Source organism: Clinocottus analis, unplaced genomic scaffold (assembly GCF_023055335.1).
Source record: "Clinocottus analis isolate CAN_PGR_092001 unplaced genomic scaffold, fCliAna1.0.p SCAF_14, whole genome shotgun sequence".
Lineage (NCBI taxonomy): Eukaryota > Metazoa > Chordata > Actinopteri > Perciformes > Cottidae > Clinocottus > Clinocottus analis.
Window position 1 is genome coordinate 746,074 of NW_027175865.1, and position 22,539 is coordinate 768,612.

Consider the following 22,539-nt stretch of genomic DNA (forward strand, 5'->3'; position numbering starts at 1 on the left):
CTGCCATCAGCCGTCTCAAAAGCCCCGGATTATTATCATATTTATATTTATTACTATTAATATTATTATATTTTTTTAATATAATTGTTATTTCTGCCGTAGAAACAAGAGAAACGCGTCACACGGGGCTTCGAGAGTGATGATGTCATTGATTATTTTAGCGTTAATGGCTAGAAATATGACAACTTCCATCTAAATTTTAAGATTTTGGAACCAAAATCACCCGGGATATTATTCAGATTCACAAAACTAAATTAAATTAACTTTAAACTGAGAAGAATATAAGTAATCAAATTAACGAGCAATTGTCTTTGATAAATTGTAATTTTAAAAGCAAAAGAGTTCCATCTTTCCCAACATTGTATATTTTTTATTATAAGATTACTTCAGGATTAATAATTAAGAATAATATTTACTTATATATCAATATATTTAATATATAAATACATATACATAAATATACATAATATTAATATATATATATATATATATATATATATATATATATATATATATATATATATATATATATCATATAAATATAATTCAGGACAGTTCTCATATTTGTCATATTTGTCAGTTTTAAGGCTCGTTGGGTTTTAATAGTTTGAGATTTGTTAACTTTCAGACGATCGCTCGTTACACTTCCAGAGTTACATTTCTGCTTCTTTCAAAGATGCAGCACAAGACAGGATTAAACGCAATAAAGTTTAAAAAAAATCATAATAAAAACAAGCAGTCTATCATAATAAATAGTTAAACTGTTCATACATGTGAGCAGTTTGTGTGCAAACTCTTTCTTTTGTGCGTTGCTGAAAGGCATCGATACAGAAACTGTGCAATAAATCAAGCAGCTCCTGCACTCAGCAGCGAGGTCATTGAGACGCTGCCCTCCTGTGGTCACCTGCTGTAACTGCAGCTCAGCGTTGAGGCGCTGCCCTCCTGTGGTCACCGGCTGTCACTGCAGCTCAGCGTTGAGGCGCTGCCCTCCTGTGGTCACAGGCTGTCACTGCAGCTCAGCGTTGAGACGCTGCCCTCCTGTGGTCACCGGCTGTAACTGCAGCTCAGCGTTGAGGCGCTGCCCTCCTGTGGTCACCGGCTGTAACTGCAGTTCAGCGTTGAGACGCTGCCCTCCTGTGGTCACCGGCTGTAACTGCAGCTCAGCGTTGAGGCGCTGCCCTCCTGTGGTCACCGGCTGTAACTGCAGCTCAGCGTTGAGGCTCTGCCCTCCTGTGGTCACCGGCTGTAACTGCAGCTCAGCGTTGAGGCGCTGCCCTCCTGTGGTCACCGGCTGTCACTGCAGCTCAGCGTTGAGGCGCTGCCCTCCTGTGGTCACCGGCTGTCACTGCAGCTCAGCGTTGAGACGCTGCCCTCCTGTGGTCACCGGCTGTCACTGCAGCTCAGCGTTGAGACGCTGCCCTCCTGTGGTCACCGGCTGTAACTGCAGCTCAGCGTTGAGACGCTGCCCTCCTGTGGTCACCGGCTGTAACTGCAGCTCAGCGTTGAGACGCTGCCCTCCTGTGGTCACCGGCTGTAACTGCAGCTCAGCGTTGAGACGCTGCCCTCCTGTGGTCACCGGCTGTAACTGCAGCTCAGCGTTGAGACGCTGCCCTCCTGTGGTCACCGGCTGTAACTGCAGCTCAGCGTTGAGACGCTGCCCTCCTGTGGTCACCGGCTGTAACTGCAGCTCAGCGTTGAGACGCTGCCCTCCTGTGGTCACCGGCTGTAACTGCAGCTCAGCAAAGTCCTTTAAGGCAGTTCAACATCAAGTGAAGAATTACTGCTTTTTCTTTTCTTTCTTCTTTTATAATTCACTCTACAAGCTTCGCAAGCAAATTCTGGTTTTTGTGTGGACGTTTTATTTAACGTATACACATTAAATCCACTTTGTTTCTGCATGATCAGACTTTTAGAGAAGCTTAAAGATAATTTAAAAATAAAAGGCTATTTTACATTTGCTGGTTTTAAAACAACGTCCACGTTAAATCCCACAGAGAGACGACATCATCTACCAGCAGTGTGTGTGTGTGTGTGTGTGTGTGTGTGTGTGTGTTAGGGTTTCCTCCAGGTCAGAGGTGGGATGGCGGCGTTGGCGGCGCAGTAAGAGACGGCGCTCTCGGACTCGGCTGGGAGCTGCTGCTGCTTTTTCTTCTTCTTCTCCTCCTCCTCCTCCTCGCCTTTGGAGTCGTCCACCGTCAGCGTGATGAGCGACGGCGCCTCCCTGTGGAGGGAAAGCACAAAAAAACATAAACTTCCTCACTCAAGGTGAATGAATATATTGTCTGCAGGAGGTTCCTTCAGTCGTTTTTTTGGTTTAGTTTTTTTACACAAACGTGGACCAGAAAAAGACCTCTGGAAAATGGAAATTTGAACAATATATATAATATATGGAAGCCCATTCGCGCCACAAAAAAAAAAATTAGGACCAGAAAAAAAAAAAAAAAATTAGGACCAAAAAAAAATTAAAAATTAGGACCAAAAAAAAAAATTAGGGAGAAATTTTTTTATAGATTTCTTTTCGTTGACAAAAATAAAGAAAACATCTAAGCAATACGTTATTTCACAATACCTTAATTTAAATGTAAATATGTATTGTTCATACAACAAAACAAGTACAGGTAAAAACAAAGTCCAATCGTTGTTTCAATTCAAAATATCTTTTAGTAAATAATAAGAGCACTTGAATATAAAACAATGCTTGCTTGGCAATGTCAACCACCTGTAAGCCTGTTGATGGGTTACTTTAAAGTAAATAATTCATTCAATATATGTGTGGACTTTGCATTTTACTCAGTTCTTAAAAATGGTCAATGGAAGGACAACAATGTACTTTGTGTGTACAAATATTAGCTACAATTATATTTAGGCTGTAACTGTAATTTTGACATTTGTAGTCAGTAGTCAAGTTCTCATTTCTCTCCTGGAATGAAACTTTTTTTTTGTTGCTTTTTTTCTAGTCAACGGAAAAAAAAGACAACAAAAAAAAAGATTTTTTTTTTTTGGTCTTAAATTCTTTTATTTATTTTTTTTGGTCTTAATTTTTTTTTTTTTTTTTTGGTCCTAATTTTTTATTTTTTTTGGTCCTAATTTATTTATTTATTTTTTTCTGGTCCTAATTTTTTTTTTTGTGGCGGGAATGGGCTTCCATAGTAATATGATTAAGAGTCTTCCGTATTAAAAATTTAAAAAAAAGACATCAAGAGTTAAAAAATATTTACATAAATTTGAAAAAGGTCCATAAGTCTTTCAACGCATTCGACTCAGTTATTAAGTTATTATATAACATAACTATGTATTCTTTGATATATTTTAATCCAGTAAAAACTGATGTTTATCACAATAGCACAACGTTTACCTTTGTTAACCCTCTAATTAGTGTGTGTGTGTGTGTGTGTGTGTGTGTGTGTGTGTGTGCGCATATGTCTGTCTGTGTGTGTGTGTGTCTCTTTCACTGGTCCCCGCTCTGCGTGATTAGTCTCCCACAGGTCCTCAAATCTGTGTGTGTGTGTGTCTCACCGGTCCCCGCTCTGTCCGTGTGTGTGTGTCTGTGTGTGTGTGTGTCTGTCTCACTAGTCCCTGCTCTGCTTGTGTGTGTGTGTGTGTGTGTGTGTGTGTGTGTGTGTGTCTCACCGGTCCTCGCTCTGCGTGATCAGCCTCCTGCAGGTCTCCATCTGGACGTCCAGGCCTCTCTTCATGGAGCACATCTCCATGTACTCCTGCAGGTGGCGGTTCATGTCGCTCTTGGCCGTCGCCAGATCCACCTGACGGGACGCAAAGCCTTTTATTCACCTTCAGACACACGTCTGTCCACATTGAGAAAACTACGAGGTGGACGTCCAGCTGTGAGGAAGAGCAGGTATTAAACAAACAACAACAAACAAACAAAGGGATTGAAGCCGACTCGCCTCGATCTGGTCGATGGTCTCCTGGTACTCCTTCTCTCGGGTCTTGAACAGACACTCGGTGTCTTTGATCACCTCCTCGATGGACTCCTCCTGCTGCTGCAGCTGGAACCCAGGAGGAGGAGGAACAGGAACACATTATGAGCCAATACAATTGTGGATTAAATGTGTGTGTGTCTCTGTGTGTGTGTGTGTGTGTGTGTGTGTGTGTGTGTGTGTGTGTGCACCTCTCCCTGTGTCTCTACTCCCAGAGGGTATCCAGGAAAATCCTCCCAGAGCAGAAGAGTCTCCTCTGTTTCCTCCCACGCCAGACTGTCACAGTCATCATCAAACTCACACTCCCTCCTGGACACACACACACACACATACACACACACACACACACACACACACACACACACACACACACACATTAGACGTTTCAACCGGTCGCGTGTTGGTGTGTAACCGGCGTGTAAACACCCACAGCTGGTTCAGCATCCTCTGCATCTGCTCGTTGATCTGATTGGCCGACATGCTGCAGGACTCCTCGTCCTTAGCCCCGCCCATCTGGCCCTCGTCCACGCCCTTAGCCGATTGGCCGCTCTGCTGCCTGCCGCCCAGCGTGGAAGGGGGCGTGGCCACCTGCTGGAAGGGACAACGCGTGATAACTAAGGAAGCCAAATGGCGGCGGGGTCGTCGAAAGGGAGACTTTTTCTTGCTGCACGTGTGTGTTTGTGTGTCTGTGTGTGTGTGTGTGTGTGTGTGTGTGTGTGTGTGTGTGTGTGTGCACCTGGAACATCTGCATCATGTCCTCACAGTTCCTCTGCTGGGCGACGTCACACAGTCGGGCCGTGATGTCGATGCGCCGGCAGATGTCCATGTCCACCTTCATGGCCTTCTGCTGGATGCGGCTGTCCAGGTCCGACAGGTTCTGGTGGAGAGAGAGAGGGTTCTCATCCTCTGACGGATCAGAGCCGGCGTTGTCACACGGAACCCGCCGGTTCCTCTGTGGAACGTCGGCGTTCCTCTTCCTGAGACTCACGTTGCTGACGAGCCCTTTGAAGAGGACGAGCTCGGCCTTCAGCTGCGTCACCCGCAGGGCCAGCTCGCCCTCACACACCTCGCTCTCCTGCAGGTCCTGCACACACACACACACACACACACACACACAGACACACACACACACACACACACACACACACACACACACACACACACACACACACACACACAAACAGTCAAAGTTAACAGACTTTTTAATGTTTAATGTTGAAATGTCGGCCATGTTTTTTTTCTGCTACTAATAAAAACGCGGCCCTCAGCTGCACTTGTGTGATTGTTGTTGTTTTTTTGTGTCCCCGTGTTGCGTAACGACAATAAATAATCCTTTGATCTTGTTACTTTAGTGTGTTTCATAATAAAAAAGAAGACGTTACCTCCTCCAGGTCAGCCACCTTCTCCTGGAGCTCCATTCTGACCGTGACCTCTTCCTCCCATCTACAACACACACACACACACACACACACACACACACACACACACACACACACACACACACACACACGCACACACACGAGGGAGTAACGGTGTTATACTGAGGTATTAAATAGAGGTTTTGATCGTGAAATGAACTCCTTTAAGTAAATAAAGGTCACATTGATGCGCGCAGCAGCTCGACCACACGCTCACGTTCAGGCTGAATGTCCTGAGAGGGCCACCGTACTCAGGAATGCTCTCTGACTTCCACCAGCACCACCACATTGACATGATGAGGTCATGGTTTTGACTCTCTACTACACACACACACACACACACACACACACAGATATTTCACCTGACGCTGCAGAGGGTGTGATGAGTCAGCCAAACGTTTTAATAAACAATAAAGAAAAACACAGAACAAAAAAGCATGAAAAATGGTGAGGGAGTAAATGTGAGGAGAGAGAGAGAGAGAGAGAGAGAGAGAGAGAGAGAGAGAGAGGAGACGGGGTGACATCACTGCTGCCGGTCACAGGCCAGTGCTGCATTGCAGGTATCAGGACAAGAGGGAGGAAGAGGAGGAAGAAGAGGAAGAAGAGAAGCTCCTTTAGGACAGAGTTAAAGGAAACCAATGTATTAAAAGAGTGTGTAAAGATGTTGTGATGTCATCAACATGTTTCTGTTCTCTCTGACAGTGAACGGGTTCTCTAAGAGGAACCACAGCTCTGTAACATGTGATGAATACCTGGTTCTCTGAGAGGAACCACAGCTCTGTAACATGTGATGAATACCTGGTTCTCTGTGAGGAACCACAGCTCTGTAACATGATGAATACCTGGTTCTCTGTGAGGAACCACAGCTCTGTAACATGATGAATACCTGGTTCTCTATGAGGAACCACAGCTCTGTAACATGTGATGAATACCTGGTTCTCTGAGAAGAACCACAGCTCTGTAACATGATGAATACCTGGTTCTCTATGAGGAACCACAGCTCTGTAACATGTGATGAATACCTGGTTCTCTGAGAGGAACCACAGCTCTGTAACATGTGATGAATACCTGGTTCTCTATGAGGAACCACAGCTCTGTAACTTGTGATGAATACCTGGTTCTCTGAGAGGAACCACAGCTCTGTAACATGTGATGAATACCTGGTTCTCTATGAGGAACCACAGCTCTGTAACATGATGAATACCTGGTTCTCTAAGAAGAACCACAGCTCTGTAACATGTGATGAATACCTGGTTCTCTATGAGGAACCACAGCTCTGTAACATGTGATGAACACCTGGTTCTCTGAGAGGAACCACAGCTCTGTAACGTGATGAATGTCTAACAAACTGATTCCTCTGGAACATCAACAGGATTCTTCTGAACTGATGTTCATGTTGTGAATCAACTTCCTGTAAATTAATAAATAAATAAATGACAATAAGAAACAAGAACCTTTGATCTGGAGAACCCTTTGAACTCAGAACATGAATTAGTGCTGAACTCAGAGGGTCAGAGGGAGAACCGCCTGGTTCTGGTCCTGGTTCTGGTCCTGGTTCTGGTTTTAGTCCTGGTTCTGGTCCTGATTCTGGTTTTGGTTCTGGTCTTTGTTCTAGTTCTGGTTCTGGTTTTAGTTCTGGTTCTGGTTCTAGTTCTAGTTCTAGTTCTGGTTCTGGTTCTAGTTCTGGTTCTGGTTCTCGTCTTGGTTCTGGTTCTGGTCTTGGTTCTGGTCTTTGTTCTGGTCCTGGTTCTGGTCTTTGTTCTGGTCCTGGTTCTGGTCTTGGTTCTGGTTCTGGTTAAAGTTCTGGTTCTGGTCTTGGTTCTGGTTCTGGTTAAAGTTCTGGTTCCGGTCTTGATCCTGGTCCTGGTTCCAATTCTGGTCCTGGTTCTGGTCTTGGTTCTGGTCTTGGTTCTGGTTCTGGTTAAAGTTCTGGTTCCAGTTCTGGTCCTGGTTCTGGTTCTGGTCTTGGTTCTGGGCCTGGTTCTGGTCCTGGTCCTGGTCCTGTAGTGTGAGTGAAGCTCTGCCTGCGTCTCCTCACAGAACGCTGAGTCGTGTTTCTTTCAGCAGAAAGAAACTCTCGTGTTTCAAACAGAAACATTTTAAACATCTTAAACATTTAAAACAAAACAAAAGTCCTCGAGGATTTTACTTCTGGTGAAACCTCAAAGAGTCAAAGAGACAAAGAGTCAAAGAACTTCATCTTCAGTTCTGCTTCCATACATCATACATCATCTGCCAAATAGAAAAGTTAAAGAAACGCAGCTCAGTGCTTTGACCCGGAGGCGTCTGAGTGTGTGTTGAGCTCCAATACAACATGAAGTACTAAGTACACCATACTGGTACACGACTACATGAGTACTGCTGAGCGCTGATGACCAAACATTCACTGGCAACTGAAGACAGACGCGTATCGACGTGTTTTAAACGTTATTGATCCTCAATACTGTCACTGCGCTCTGGTCCCTCACCTTCACTGTGTGTTGTGTGTCCAGCGTGATGTCAGAGACACTCATCTTCATACACACAGTGACTCGCCATAACTGATCGTAGAGAAATGATTCAAGGTTTAAAACATTGACAAAAGTCTGGAGTTTATTTGACTAATTGGCTATTTTTTGATAGCTAGCACAGTTTTCATGTAATTACTGTTTGAGTTTAGTAAAACTGTTTCAGAGTTTACAATGGGTGTGTATGGCACAGAGTGTTGGTGTCCGAGTGAGAGGGAGAAACTGGTAAAAATAAAACCTATGCTGTCTTTCCTCGCACAATGTTCACTCTTCAGACATTATTGTTGGATAGAAACGTAGGATATTTTTTGTTTGTGGTTCACAAGCGTCAAGGAATCAATCAAACGTTTTATTTTTTTGTCAGCAAGCCTGAAAGCAACATGAAGTCCGACCAACTGCCGATTGAAAATCACTGTTCAGTGATTTTAGAATTTTTCTAGTTCTCATTTATTATTTTTTACCTTTTATCTTAATGTGGTTTGTAGGAGGATGAGTTACTTATCGTATTAGTAACTTTGTTATATGTGCACATGACATTAAAATATCTGGAACCTTGAACATGTTTGCATCGTAAAGACTTGTTGTATTTGTGTTTGTATTTGATTTGATGATATATATATATATATTTATGTAGATATAGATATGTAGATATATAGATAAAGATATATAGGTATGTAGATATAAATAGATAGATATAGTGTATATAGATATGTAGATATAGATATATAAATATAGATATATAAATATAGATATATGGACACAGATACAGGTGAATGGCCTCACCTCATCTTGTACTCGTCCCTCTCTCTCTTCACTTTGCCCAGCACGTTGTACAGCGCGCGGATCTCCGGCGTGATGGTGTCGGTCTGGACCCCGACACCGTCCGGCTGCGTCCAGGAGGGGGCGGCGGGCCCCGGGGCCTCCCTCCCGGACCCGAACCTGCGCGCGTGGTTGAAGGACCAGAGGCTCCCGGGCAGGAACCTCGGCGCGGGAGGCGGCGGGGCCCTGAGCGGGTTCCCCCCGGCTTGGGCCTTCTCGTTGACGTTGAAGCCGCCGAGGAGGCTCCTGGTCGGGTCGCTGGGGCTCAGGGCCGGGCTGCCGGAGAACCCGCATGTGGTGAGGTTGCAGTTGGAGTCAGTGTGCGGCGGGCCGCTCCCGAACAGAGGGGGCGGGTTCAGGGTCGGGGACAGCAGGCCGCCGGGCAGGTAGGCCGCGTGGTTGGCGTTGTGGAGCGGCACCGGGATGGGCCCGATGAACCCGGTCTGCACCCCCATCTCCTTGGTCTGCGGCTTCTGGGCTCCTCGGTCCCCGCAGCCGTCCTCCTGCGCCTGCTGCAGCTGCTTCTCCAGGACTTTGTTGCGGCGCTCCAGCTCGTGCACTTTGGCCAGGAAGCAGCGGAAGCGCAGGTTCAGGGTCTTCAGCACGCTGATGTTGGAGCCCAGGTCGTTGCGCAGCAGCGCCGCGGCCGCGGGGGGTCCGCGGTGCAGAGGGTGGCCGCCCAGGTGCAGGTAGGCGAGGCCCGACGGCGGCAGGGAGCCCATCAGGTCCAGGCCGGACAGCGCGTCCGGGCCGAACCCGCCGCCGCCGCCGTGCTCCCCCAGGAAGTAGCCCGGCTCCAGGCCCGCGGGGTCGCCGGCCAGCGGGTAGTGCGGGTGCGCGTGCGGGTACTGCAGCTGCTGCTGCTGCTCCAGGACCGGGTTCATGCTCGAGTAGGAAAATCTGAAGTGCTCGAAATCCGGCATCAACCCAGACTTCTGGACCCGGATATTCAACGCGAATACTTCGAGATGTTCGCTCTCAGCAGCGTTTACGAGCTGCGGGTTTAAAGTGCTGTGACGTGGGTTAAAAAGGCTTCACGGGGCCCCAGAAATCGCAGCAGAAATAACAATGTCCCGGTGGAGTTTTGCAGAAAAGCTGGTATTAATAACGACGACACAACAATACACACAACGAGGTGCCTCTGGACCCGCAAACACTGCAGCAACACGAGAGTTTTACTTTTACGCAGAGCGGAATGTGCGCACTGTCATCAACGTTTATTCTAAGGCTCAGAATGAAGCGTTCACGAGATATTGTGCAGCTGTAATAAAAATATAAATGTATATTTGTGTATATGTGAGCACCGTACCTGGCAGTGAGAGGAGGAAACAGTAACTTTGGCGGCCGACGAGGAGGTGAAATGAGCGAGTGTGTGTCAGCAGAGGCGCAGCAGCAACACCACTGCGGCGGAGAGGAGCGGGGGAGCGGCGCAGTGCGCATGCGCGGCCGTAGGACCCGAGCAGAGGAGTCAACTCGTCCTGGATCAACGACATGGGGACTGACGTCACACAAGCCGAGGTGTTTTAATGCCTTTTAGCCCATCTTCCATAATAATAAGAAATAAAAGACAATTGTTTTTCTGCTCCGGGAAGTTTTTAACTAACATTATGATAGAAATCCACAGAAGTTTTAATTGTTCGTCAGCTTTTCTAATTCAATTTTTGGCCATTCTCCCAGACATTAATTTGATATTCTGCACAAAAACTTAATGTAATTTGTCTAGAAAGGAGTCATTTAATTTAATGTTTGACTATTTAACTAAAATATAGACAAAAGAAGAAAAAAAGTCAGTTTAATAGAAAACTGTAGGAGCCCATTTCCGCCACACAAAAAATAAAGATGAGATAAAAAGTCGAAATTATGATTAAAAAGTCATAATTATAAGATTAAAAAGTCATAACTATGTCATAAAGTCATAATTATGAAGTAAAAAGTCAGAATTATTAGATAAAAGTCAAAATGATTAGATAAAAAGATCAACTTAATGAGATAAAGTCATAATCAGAGAGGACAAACTCCATCATCATCAACTAGAGGACTTTATTTGCATGATTATCAAGCAGAACATTCAGTACAATAAAGTTCAGTAAAGGAACATCGCCTCTACGCTCATGTCGTATATATAAAAAAAAGAATTTCTAAAGGTTGTTGGAGACGGGAGGTCGTTACAGGTGAAGCGCGGCGGGGGCGGAGCCTCAGGACTTTACTCCTTGGAGGACATGTGCATCACAAGGTCGCACACGCGGTGGCTGTAGGCGAACTCGTTGTCGTACCTGCAGACACACGGAGGAGATGTTCATGAAGGTAAGGTGTGTCACTAGAGGGATGCACGGGTTCTACAGCGAGACACATATTCATTAAAGAGACTTTAAATGACTCTGTTCAGAGCAGAGATGTGGACTTGTGCTCACCATGAAACCAGCTTGACGAAGTGGTCGCTGAGGGCGATGCCGGCGCCGGCGTCAAAGATGGAGGAGCGAGAGTCTCCGTTGAAGTCTGTGGACACGACCTGAGCAGAGAGAGGACCAAGAGCACCACGTTCAGACAACAGGAGGAGCACCGAGGACCAACACCTGCAGGCTGGTTCCTCCAGGTTATTCATGCTTTCATTCAGTCAGACATGTTATGATAGGTGTGTTGCCATCTAGTGGCGGACATCGGGCCTGCGCTCTGCTCTGCTCACACTGACGCTACACAGGAAGCCTGTCTTTACGTACGTGGTCCTCTGTGTATCCCAGAATTCCCTTCATGGGTCCGTCGGCGGCGGCCTTGATCACCTTCTTGATGTCATCGTACTTAGCCTGAAGGACGAGACGTGTTTAATAAGACCAGGATCAGAACTCAGCTGCATATTGTGTTTTTATCTAGATGATAAAAGCTTCAGGTGAAGAGAGACTTACGGGTTTCTCCAGACGGACGGTCAGATCAACGACGGAGACGTTGGGTGTTGGGACACGGAAAGCCATGCCGGTCAGTTTACTGGAGGAGGAAGAAGACATTTTTAGTACAATAGGATTGTGTTTTTTCTTCATAATACATAAAAAAAAGTATCCGCTCTGCTCCTCGTACCCGCTCAGCTCGGGGATGACCTTGCCCACGGCCTTGGCGGCGCCGGTGGAGGCGGGGATGATGTTCTGGGAGGCGCCACGGCCGTCCCTCCACAGCTTACCGGAGGGCCCGTCCACTGTCTTCTGGGTGGCGGTGATGGCGTGCACGGTGCTCTGAGGGGAGGAAGGTTCGAGTCATCGTGTGTGTTGCGTGCGTTTCCTTCCTGCTCGTTTATTAATATACAGGCTGAACTATATGTCTATGCATCTCTATCTCGTCTGGCTTCTTTGTTTTAGTTCTTTAAAAAAAAACATTTTAATCGTATTTTCTTGCCCTGTCTGCATGTGGTTTGTGTTTCTTTCTTAGTCTTTGTGCTCTAAATGCTACAAAATAATCACAAAAGCTGCTCTTAAAGCTACAAATACTTGAGTTCTTTACCATGAGACCCTCCACGATGACGAAGTTGTCGTTGATGACCTTGGCGACGGGAGCCAGGCAGTTGGTGGTGCAGGAGGCGTTGCTGCAGACGGAGACACGAGTTACAAACACACATTCAAAGGCCTCCAGATGCTCTCTTTGCAAAGTCAGACAACACTTAAAACGCGCTGCAGCCTCACCTCACCACCTTCATGGAGTTGTCGTACTTCTGGTGGTTGACGCCCATGACGAACATGGGGGCGTCGGCGCTGGGGGCGGAGATCACCACCCTCTTGGCACCGCCCTTCAGGTGAGCCTGGACGGGACAACGCGAGAGGACGATGAGGTCGAAGGCATTGAAATGAATTACGTAGCTTCAAGTCTACACCATCACATTATTAGTGGCTGCCTTCATGCCTTCTGGAACAAAACTAATAAACATTAATGAAAGTTGTGTTATAAGCTGCTACTATCTTCGGTGGTTGTCTCCGCTGTTGCCTGCTAGCGCTGCTGCTGCTGCTATCTCCCCATTAGCTTCTGGCTGTTGTCAGCTAGCGCTGCTGCTATCTCACCACTAGATTCCGGTTGTTGCCAGCTAGCGCTGCTGCTGCTGCTGCTGCTGCTGCTGCTGCTATCTCCCCTTTAGCTTCTGGCTGTTGTCAGCTAGCGCTGCTGCTATCTCCCCACTATCTCTCCACTCTAGCCAGCGAGCACTGCTACTATCTCCCCATTAGCTTCCCGCTGTAGCCAGCTAGCGCTGCTGCTATCTCCCAACTAGCTTCCAGCTGTAGCCAGCGAGCGCTGCTGCTATCTCCCAACTAGCTTCCAGCTGTAGCCAGCGAGCACTGCTGCTATCTCCCCACTAGCTTCCCGCTGTAGCTAGCTAGCACTGCTGCTATCTGCCCACTAGCGTCCTGCTGTAGCTAGCTAGCGCTGCTGCTATCTCCCAACTAGCTTCCGGCTGTAGCCAGCTAGCACTGCTGCTACCTTCGGTGGTTGTTGGGGAGCAGCAGCGCTAACTGGCTACAGCGGGGAGTTAGCAGGGACAACCACCGAAGGTAGTAGCGGCTTATAACCCGACTCTTACGGTACTATGAACTTACGGAGGCCTTCTCGATGGTGGTGAACACACCGGTGGACTCCACCACGTAGTCGGCAGCGGCGTCGCTCCACTTGATGTTGGCGGGGTCCTTCCTGTAAGACCACATCCGAGGTTAAAATGAGCTGGGATCAGGTGTGGAAAAAAATGTCAATCCAATAATAATAATGAAAAAGTGCCCGTACTCGTGGAACACTGTGATGTGCATGTTGCCGATGACCAGCTTGCCGCCCTCGGCCTTCACCTCTCCGTGCTTCCACACGCCGTGAGTGGAGTCGTACTTGAACATGTAGACCTGCGAGACGGAGAGTTGGGAAGCAGAAGCTCTTCAGTCAGCAGGTGACCATCAGCTTACAGCGCGGCACCCAAACTACAACCCTGTTTTATTTAAATAAACTGCAATATGGCTTGAAATAGTATTACCATATCAAGCAGATACTTGTTATTGTACATCGCAGATAAATAAATGTAGTAAAATGAACTCTGTACCGGCAAAAAAAAACAACCGTAATCTTGATATTAAACAGATTTACAGCTTTCAATTAAGTTTGCATGATAATCTTTTAGGTGCATGCTGAAAACTAGGAACAGAAACCAATAATTATCAATTTATCGTTTAAAACCTGACTTATTTACAGACATCATAGTATTTTAAGTGAGAACTGAGGCCATGCACTGTGTTAAGCAGCAGAAACAGACATAGTTTTTGTAATGTTTTTGTTTTTAAACAGTTTTTCTTGCGCTAACAAGGTTAACTGATGGAAAATGACACATTCACTATTATTTGGCCCACAATCTAAACAAAAAGTGTCTTTCAGGATCATACTTTACCATATTTCACCCCAAAAAAAACATTACTAAACGTTTGATCCTGAATGAACTTTGGAAAACCTTTGCAGGTGAGAAACAGGAAGTCCTCTCACCATGTATTCCAGGTCGATGAAGGGGTCGTTGATGGCCACGACCTCGACCTTGCCTCCGATGGCGGCGGCGCGGGTCACCAGACGGCCGATACGTCCGAATCTGAAAGCGAGGAAGAAAGGAGGAGGAGGAGGAGAAGAAGAAGATGCGCTTGAGACAAAGGATAACAGAGGCATGAAAATGTGACACTTGCTCTCTCCGGCCAGCAGGGGGCAGCGAGACACACACTGAGAGAGGGGAGGCGCAGCGGAGGGGAGGCAAAGGGCCATAAAAGGCCCCGCCACCCTCCACTAGAAGATAACAGAAGATGCCTAAATATGGCAGCAAGGCAGGGGTCAAACAGCGAGACAAAGGGGCGACGGGGAGAGGCTTTTATTTCTCATATCATATCAACCACTTCTGTGGAAGAATGGAACTCTGATAACGAGTGTGAGAGGAGAAATGTCCTCAACGTCCATGAGGAGGAGGACACAGATGGACCTGATTCATCTGAACGGGTCTAGTTCTTCTCCCGGGAGTCGCAGGGCGAAGGGGGAGGGTTACATACTTGCTGTCTCGGCCAGTTTGACAATCACACTCTCCTGCATGCCGAAATAAGAGAACCCCTCCTTCCCCCCCGAAGGAGAAGGTCAGGGTGCAACCAGGAAGTTGAGACAGTTGGCTGACTAAAGGTCATCGCTACGATTCCACGCTCATGAGACCTTTATGAGACGGTAGAACAACCTTTTACAAAGAGGTTCAATCAGCAGGCCCGTCTGGGCGGGTTCTAGATGGAACCTTTGGATTACAACAACCTGGACGGGTTCTAGGTGGAACCTTTGGGTTATCAAAGGGGTTATCGGTAGAAAAGCCCTGGTTCGGTTCTTGTTAGTAACTTTAGAAAGAGGAAAGGTTCTGGATAGAACCTCCCATAGAGGGTTCTGGGTGGAACCATTACTCCAGAGATGAGTTCTCTATAGAACCCAAGAGGAGAACCTGTAACGCCGGTGGTCTCCGGGTCCGAGCGGCGCCTCCAGACCTTCGGCCCGGATGATCTCTGAGAGTCAGCGTGAAAAGGTCAGAGGGTAAAAATAAACGAGGGATGAAAGGAATGTGACAGCTGAGGAGAGGAGGGGTAGTGGAGGAGGAGGAGGAGGAGGAGGAGGAGGAGGAGAAGGAGGAGGGAGTCCAACCGTGACACCGCAATGGCTATAAATAACCAGAGAATAGACGGGTCCGGTCCCACCACCAAGCCGCATTTTGAGATAGAAAAGAAGTTTTCAAAGGAACATTGTGGAGGCCAATTTTAAGTTTCAGTGACACTTTACAATATCATGCCATTTAGTTAATTTAATGCATTTATTGCAACTTTAAGGCTTCAATGCTGCACTGTTGTTTCTTGTAGAGATGCAAGTCACAATTATTTTGTGTTACTAGATTAATGTGCTGACTGTTCACATTGTTCCAGAACCCGTGGTGACGAATTCAAAATGCACATCAACGCCTCATTGAGTCCTTTAAGTGTCCTTTAAGTGTGATTTTAGTGTCCTTTCCTGTGGCTCAGAGTGAAATAAAGACAATCATTTCACTCTGAACAGCTTCTGGGTGTTCGTGATGGGAGTGAAGGCTGCAGCCGCCCCAAACTTGCAGGATGACATCATCGTTCCCACCCAAAACGTCCACGAGAACATAAAACACGAGGAAATATTTTGTATTACTTGTGCACTAAGTTCTTAATGTCGCTGTCGTACCACCACAAATAAAACCCCACTGAGGCCTTTAAAGCTCCTCAGACTGTGCAGCTCCACTGAGACGCTTCTGAGGATCAGTGATGAACCATTTTATGACTTAAATCTGAATTTAAAAAAGCAGCAACTCACCCGTTGATTCCGATCTTCACCATTTTGTCTGATATGTTCTAGTCCTCACTGGGGAGAGAAGAGACACACAATGCATGAAGAGACACACAATGCATATTTAACCATCATCTGTGCATCATGCAAAACAAAAGAAAGAAATAAAAACTTAAATCAATATTGCAAAGTAATTAACTTTGTAAAGCTCTGTACAAGTTGCATGAGCAGCATGCAGATCAATCAAAGACCAAATCACAGGAATTCTGAGACGAGATCCCTTAAAAAAAGTTTGTTTTGTTGCATAAAAACTAAACTAAACAGGAGTTAGCAGTCTGAAAAGTTGCTCCATGAAGTACCGTTGGTGAAGGCTCTTGGTCTGTCTGTCCTCGGTGGGGAGAAGCGAGAGCGGGGAACGAGCCGACCGCCTCGCCGCCCTTTATACCCTCCAGAATGTCAAGGTCGCGTGCAGCTGCCCGTCACGCCGCGAGGTCACGGGGTTTCACAGGAGTCTTTTTACAGCAGAAGGAAGGCGATACAAAAGACATAAACTCCTGAAAACATTCTGACCGACTTATTCTCACTCAAACAGCATGAGACACACAAAGACCTTTCATTTATTTATCCTATGAAACACAAAAAAAACATCCATCAAGAAAAGTAGTCCCAGCAGAGAGGATGTAGACGCTGTGGCTGCTCTAAAGAAATACACATTTATACTACAAACTAAACACTTTATCAAACATTAATAATCTCAAAGAAGCATTCCTGTACATTTCCTCCAAACTTAAATAAGTGAAGTAAAATGGGGCATTTAACGATCTATTGATACGTAGATAATCACAACAATGTGTAGGCGGATCACACGGCTTTGCGTTATGAACTCATTTGTTTATTTCATATTAAGTTATGTTTTAGGAAGCGACCCCTCCCGTCCGGTCACGTGACGCCGTGGCGCTCGCCACTACGTGGACCGCTGCATGACCGAGGAGAGAGGAGGCGGAGAGATAAAGGTCATGTCGGGGTCAACTTTAGAGTGCAGGGGGCGGAGTTTAGGAGTCATCAGAGACACTCAGTTCATATGCGAATATATAGATATTGAAAACAATATTGCCAGAAATTAATTTAGTTACAGAATTTTAGGCTTTAACACATGAAGCATAGACTTCTATACAACCAGAGGAGTCCCCCCTTGGTGGTCAGGAGAGAGAATGCAGCTTTAACACATGAAGCATAGACTTCTATACAACCAGAGGAGTCGCCCCCTGGTGGTCAGGAGAGAGAATGCAGCTTTAACACATGAAGCATAGACTTCTATACAACCAGAGGAGTCGCCCCCTGGTGGTCAGGAGAGAGAATGCAGCTTTAACACATGAAGCAGAGACTTCTATACAACCAGAGGAGTCGCCCCCTGGTGGTCAGGGGAGAGAATGCAGCTTCAACACATGAAGCAGAGACTTCTATACAACCAGAGGAGTCGCCCCCTGGTGGTCAGGAGAGAGAATGCAGCTTCAACACATGAAGCAGAGACTTCTATACAACCAGAGGAGTCGCCGCCTGGTGGTCAGGGTTAGGTTTAGACTCATTTAAAAAAGAAAAGTGAGTTCCACAGAATAATTGTTGAGTAAATTTGTGTCAGTAAAGGATTAAATCTCGAGCGTCACGTGACACAGAGTCATGCGCGGGATCCGAACCCGAGTCCTCACGATGCTCAGGGGCCGACGGAAATACAGTTCTTTAAGTCAGCCGGTGCGAGTTGAAGTAAAGGTCGGGCTATAAATACGACTGCCGACCTTCTGCCGCACCGAGCAGGATATGTCAAAGGGGGTGACATTTGGCGACGCAACGAGCCGAAGGTCAAAGGTCGACCCGGCCGGGAACGACTCGAGGAAAAAGACTCTGATGGGACCGACCGGGTCGTCTGGATGAAGATGTGTCGAGTTCCAGCTGCTCTGATCGGACCAGAATAAACCTCCTGGTGCTGGTCTCTGAGCTGAAACTACGGAAGCCCCGAGAGGTAAAAAATACAAAACATTCACGTGTGATCAATATTCAAAGTCTGATGTGTTTTTTCTGTCCTGTGGTTATGAATTTAGATTAGTTGAAAATAAAAGCCAAATTTTCTAAGTGGATGTTTTTTTCCATCTGAGAAGAACAGGTAGAAAAGAAAGTGTTTTCTCCTCCAGGTGAGTTTTATTTCTCCATAAAGTCTGAACTCCAGGTGCATCAGTTGTGTGCTGGCGAGTTACAGAACATTAAAATCACCACGAGGAAAACATAGATGCTTTTAGAACCTTTTAGCACCAGTGATAGCAGAACTTTATTATTATTAATTTATTTTCTTTTTTTTTCTCATTTCAAAATAAAAGCCAACTACTAAAAAAACAAGATGGCGGCGCGAGCCTTTCTTTGTCTCCACTAAAGTGTGAAAAACTCAACAAATCCTGATTTATTTTGTTGTTTTTCAGGTCGCATGTTGAGCTAAGAAACTTTGAGTGAAATTAAACATGTTTTAAAGATAAAAAGCAGCAAAATGTTGTTTGGAGGATGAAGAGAGAGAAGAAGAGTTGAGGGAAAAGTCAGAAGAAGAAAAAAATGAAAGATGATGAAAGATGGCTTCAGTCCAGTTGAAGAGCTCTCTCTCTCTCTCTCTCTCTCTCTCTCTCTCTCTCTCTCTCTCTCTCTCTCTCTCTCCTCTCTCTCTCTCTCTCTCTCTCTCTCTCTCTCTCTCTCTCTCTCTCTCTCTCTCTCTCTCTCTCTCTCTCTCTCTCTCTCTCTCTCTCTCTCTCTCTCTCTCTCTCTCTCTCTCTCTCTCTCTCTCTCTCTCTCTGGCGCCCTCTAGTGACAACAAAAGGAGTTTCATAGTCGTTTGCCTCTGTGAATGTTTTGGTCTCATTGTGTCTCTTTGTTGTTCTTTTTGCCCTTTTTGTCGTCTTTGTGAGTCTCTTTGAAGTTATTATGATCTCTCTGTCGTCGTGTTGTGTCACTTTGTTGTCATTTTGTGTCATTTATTTGTCTTATTCTGTCTCTTTGTTGCCATTCTATGTCTCTATGTGGTTGAGTTGGTCCTTTTCATAGTCATTTCATGTCTCTTTGTCATCATTTTGTGTATTTTATTAGTCTCTTTGGACTCGTTTTGTATGTCTTTGTGGTTGTTTGGCCCCTTGTCCGTCATTGTCAGTCTCTTTGTAGTCGTTCGGTCTCTCTGTCGTCTCTTTGTGTCTCTTTCTCGTCACTTCATGCCTCCTCTTGGTCCTTTGTGAGTCTCTCGCTGGTCGGTGTCTGTTTCAGGGACATTTTCTAGGTGAATGCACAAAGATGTGCCACACTTCCGTATCAGTTAAAGACAAATTGCTAAACACAAAACGACAAACTGCTGTCGTCAGCTCGGCTCTCGTTATGATGTCACTCCCGCCGTGAAGTCGGGGACAAAAAGGATGATGTCATCCTGTAGGCGGCGCGTATGATTCAGTGTAAAGGTCAAAGGAACGAAAAAGAAAAAACAAAGTAAAGACGCCGACCCGCAGAACCTCCAGCGGTTCTGTGATGATCTCGTTAAGCTCGCGGGTCGGACCGGCTGAACCGAGCGCTCCGCTGGCGGACGCAGAGGACGGCGTCCTCGACTCGTCCTCTGCTGCAGGAGGAGGCCTCTCCTGAGCAGAGAGGATGCTGGGACACCTGGCAGGAAACCAGGTGAGCGGAGGTAAAGGACGGAGGAGAGTTTCATTCATAATTCACTCGTAGACTCGTTCACAAAAACATAATATTTTAAAATAATGATTCCTCAATAAACACAGTTATTATTGTTATTTTATTTTGATAATGTGTAAAAAAAGTTCATATTTAGTTCAAATTGTCTCACATAAAACGTATTTATTCCTGACCGCTCGTTGTCATTTCCAGCTTGAACGCTGGAGCTGAACATTACTGGCGGTACAGGACGGCCTGAAGGTGTTTCTACAGGTGAGTTTGTTCACACAGGATTCATAAACTCATTTATAGAACATTTTATTATTAAAACATGAATAAAATGTTTCTGAGTCACAGAGTGAAACATCATCCGTCACAGAGACGGAACAGCTAAGTTTTTTTTAAAGTAAGAAATCTGAAACCAACCCTTTAGGACAATAAAAGCTGATTTCTCTCTGAGATTTCCCGCTCTGCACAGAGGCAGTGAACGCAACACTCAGGAGCCGTTTGTTTGGTTTTCAGAGGCATGAAACTCTTTTTCACGGCAGCAGGGAGCCGAAAACAAAGAGCATCGATCCTGCAGGACTCCAGTGTGAGATCAATCACCATGGCATTTACAGAGTGTGTGTGTGTGTGTGTGTGTGTGTGTGTGTGTGTGTGTGTGTGTGTGTGTGTGTGTGTGTGTGGCAGTTTACATCCACATGGATCCAAAATGGCGTCACTTTATATCGTTTAGTCTATTGAGAGATTTGTCTTTAAGCAAATATTTTTTTGAGTTTAAAATAAAATGTTTCATACTGAATGTCGTATTTCCAAGAAATTCCTGAGCGTATTTTACGATCTTTTCCTAAACCTAACCAAGTATTTTAACCATAATTTAGGAAGGTTATCGGTTATTTATTTTCTCGAACATGCATTGCCTTAATCTGTTTACTTTTGCAGTTTAATGCACTCTGAGTTGTTTTTGAGGAAAAGTGCATTATGGGTAATTGTACAGCAGCTGCACAATAAAACCAGTCATGAAGTATTCAGCAAACAATTTAACCCAATTTAACAATTTAATTTGGCAAATGAAAAAAAAATATGTGGATAAAAAATGATAAAACTGTACAAATTGACAAAATGTTTTGTTTTCTTATAAATGGAGATTAGTTGTTAATGATGTTTGACCACTAGATGGCAGCAACCAGCCTCCTTATTCTATTAACATGTGACGACTACAGGCTCTGTTTTAGCTCTTCTTTTGGTCTCCACCAACTACACACACACACACACACACACACACACACACACACACACACACACACACACACACACACACACACACAGAGTCAAAAGAACCTTCCTGCTGCCACAAATACTCTTCCGCTGCTAAAAAATAGTCCCTAACAAATGCAGTTTTTTGGGGAGATAAAATAATAAAATCTAATGTCATATTTGTGAATATTGTAATATATTTTTTCCCAGATTTGCATTTTCAGTTGTAACCAAAAGGTTTAAGTCTGAGACACACACACAGGTGTTTACACCTCAGCCCTGTGGAGTCAGATGATTCTATCCTTGTGAGGACATCTGGCCTGCAGGTTTTTGTCCCTTTTCCTTCATCTTCAAAAAAAAAACACACAACCAACCAGCTGGACAATTAGGAATTCATGCACACACACACACACACACACACACACACACACACACACACACACACACACACACACAGCTATAAATAGTGAGCGACGTCTTTGTCTTCGAATGAAGAGACGTAACATTTCTCCTTCTTTCTCGTCTCTCTCTCTCTCTTCCCTCACTCCTCTCCTCTTCCCTGCGTTTCCTTTCCTTTCCTCTCGTCTCTCTCAGTCAGAATACTAATACACCTCCTCTTCTCTCTCTCATTCTCAAGTTGTTCTTTTTTTCATTTCCACAGAAGCTCATATTTCCCATAAATTGTCTCGGCTTGAACTCGTTGTCCTCATCTCTCAGCGTGACTCATAGACTTCACCCTCTTCCTCTCTCCCTCCTCTTCCTCCCTCCCTCCTCTTCCTCTCTCCATCCTCTCTCCTCTTCATCTCTCCCTCTTCCTCCCTCCATCCTCTTCCTCCCTCCCGACACTCTCTCAGGCAAGTTTGGGTTTTTACCTCCTCCTCATGTCGTTACGCTTTCTTCCCTCTTTTCTTCTGTCCTCCGTATGGACTCCTCTGGTTGTATAGAAGTCTATGTTCATGTGTTGAAGCTGCATTCTCTCTCCTGACCACCAGGGGGCGACTCCTCTGGTTGTATAGAAGTCTATGTTCATGTGTTGAAGCTGCATTCTCTCTCCTGACCACCAGGGGGCGACTCCTCTGGTTGTATAGAAGTCTATGTTCATGTGTTGAAGCTGCATTCTCTCTCCTGACCACCAGGGGGCGACTCCTCTGGTTGTATAGAAGTCTATGCTTCATGTGTTAAAGCTGCATTCTCTCTCCTGACCACCAGGGGGCGACTCCTCTGGTTGTATAGAAGTCTATGCTTCATGTGTTGAAGCTGCATTCTCTCTCCTGACCACCAGGGGGCGACTCCTCCGGTTGTATAGAAGTCTATGCTTCATGTGGTAAAGCTGCATTCTCTCTTCTGACCACCAGGGGGAGACTCCTCTGGTTGTATAGAAGTCTATGCTTCATGTGTTAAAGCTGCATTCTCTCTCCTGACCACCAGGGGGAGACTCCTCTGGTTGTATAGAAGTCTATGCTTCATGTGGTAAAGCTGCATTCTCTCTTCTGACCACCAGGGGGAGACTCCTCTGGTTGTATAGAAGTCTATGCTTCATGTGTTAAAGCTGCATTCTCTCTCCTGACCACCAGGGGGAGACTCCTCTGGTTG

General features: G+C 45.7%; 2 protein-coding genes across 4 annotated transcripts; both read right to left on the reverse strand.

Annotated features, from left to right (window-relative positions):
• Positions 1-493: 493 nt before the first annotated feature.
• LOC137784717 (non-homologous end joining factor IFFO1-like) lies at positions 494-10,091 on the reverse strand. Of its 3 annotated transcripts, none has more exons than XM_068575590.1 (9): positions 8,647-10,091; positions 5,321-5,381; positions 4,927-5,022; positions 4,675-4,815; positions 4,369-4,526; positions 4,130-4,247; positions 3,906-4,007; positions 3,631-3,761; positions 494-2,221 (listed from the first exon to the last, which is right to left on the reverse strand). In XM_068575590.1, exons 1-9 carry the CDS (start codon positions 9,603-9,605, stop codon positions 2,053-2,055), a joined length of 1,935 nt encoding a protein of 644 aa, XP_068431691.1. In that variant the 5' UTR covers positions 9,606-10,091; the 3' UTR covers positions 494-2,052. The 3 variants fall into 3 exon arrangements, with proteins under 3 accessions (XP_068431691.1, XP_068431690.1, XP_068431692.1); XM_068575589.1 differs by having other exon boundaries at positions 4,369-4,529; XM_068575591.1 differs by lacking the exons at positions 494-2,221; positions 3,631-3,761 and having other exon boundaries at positions 3,942-4,247; positions 4,369-4,529.
• Positions 10,092-10,702: 611 nt separating this feature from the next.
• On the reverse strand, positions 10,703-16,453 carry LOC137784390 (glyceraldehyde-3-phosphate dehydrogenase-like). Its single transcript, XM_068574989.1, has 12 exons — positions 16,359-16,453; positions 16,027-16,074; positions 14,170-14,269; positions 13,432-13,541; positions 13,251-13,341; positions 12,348-12,463; positions 12,169-12,250; positions 11,752-11,903; positions 11,583-11,661; positions 11,400-11,483; positions 11,094-11,191; positions 10,703-10,955 (listed from the first exon to the last, which is right to left on the reverse strand). Exons 2-12 carry the CDS (start codon positions 16,047-16,049, stop codon positions 10,886-10,888), a joined length of 1,005 nt encoding a protein of 334 aa, XP_068431090.1. The 5' UTR covers positions 16,050-16,074; positions 16,359-16,453; the 3' UTR covers positions 10,703-10,885.
• Between the last annotated feature and the right edge of the window lie 6,086 nt (positions 16,454-22,539).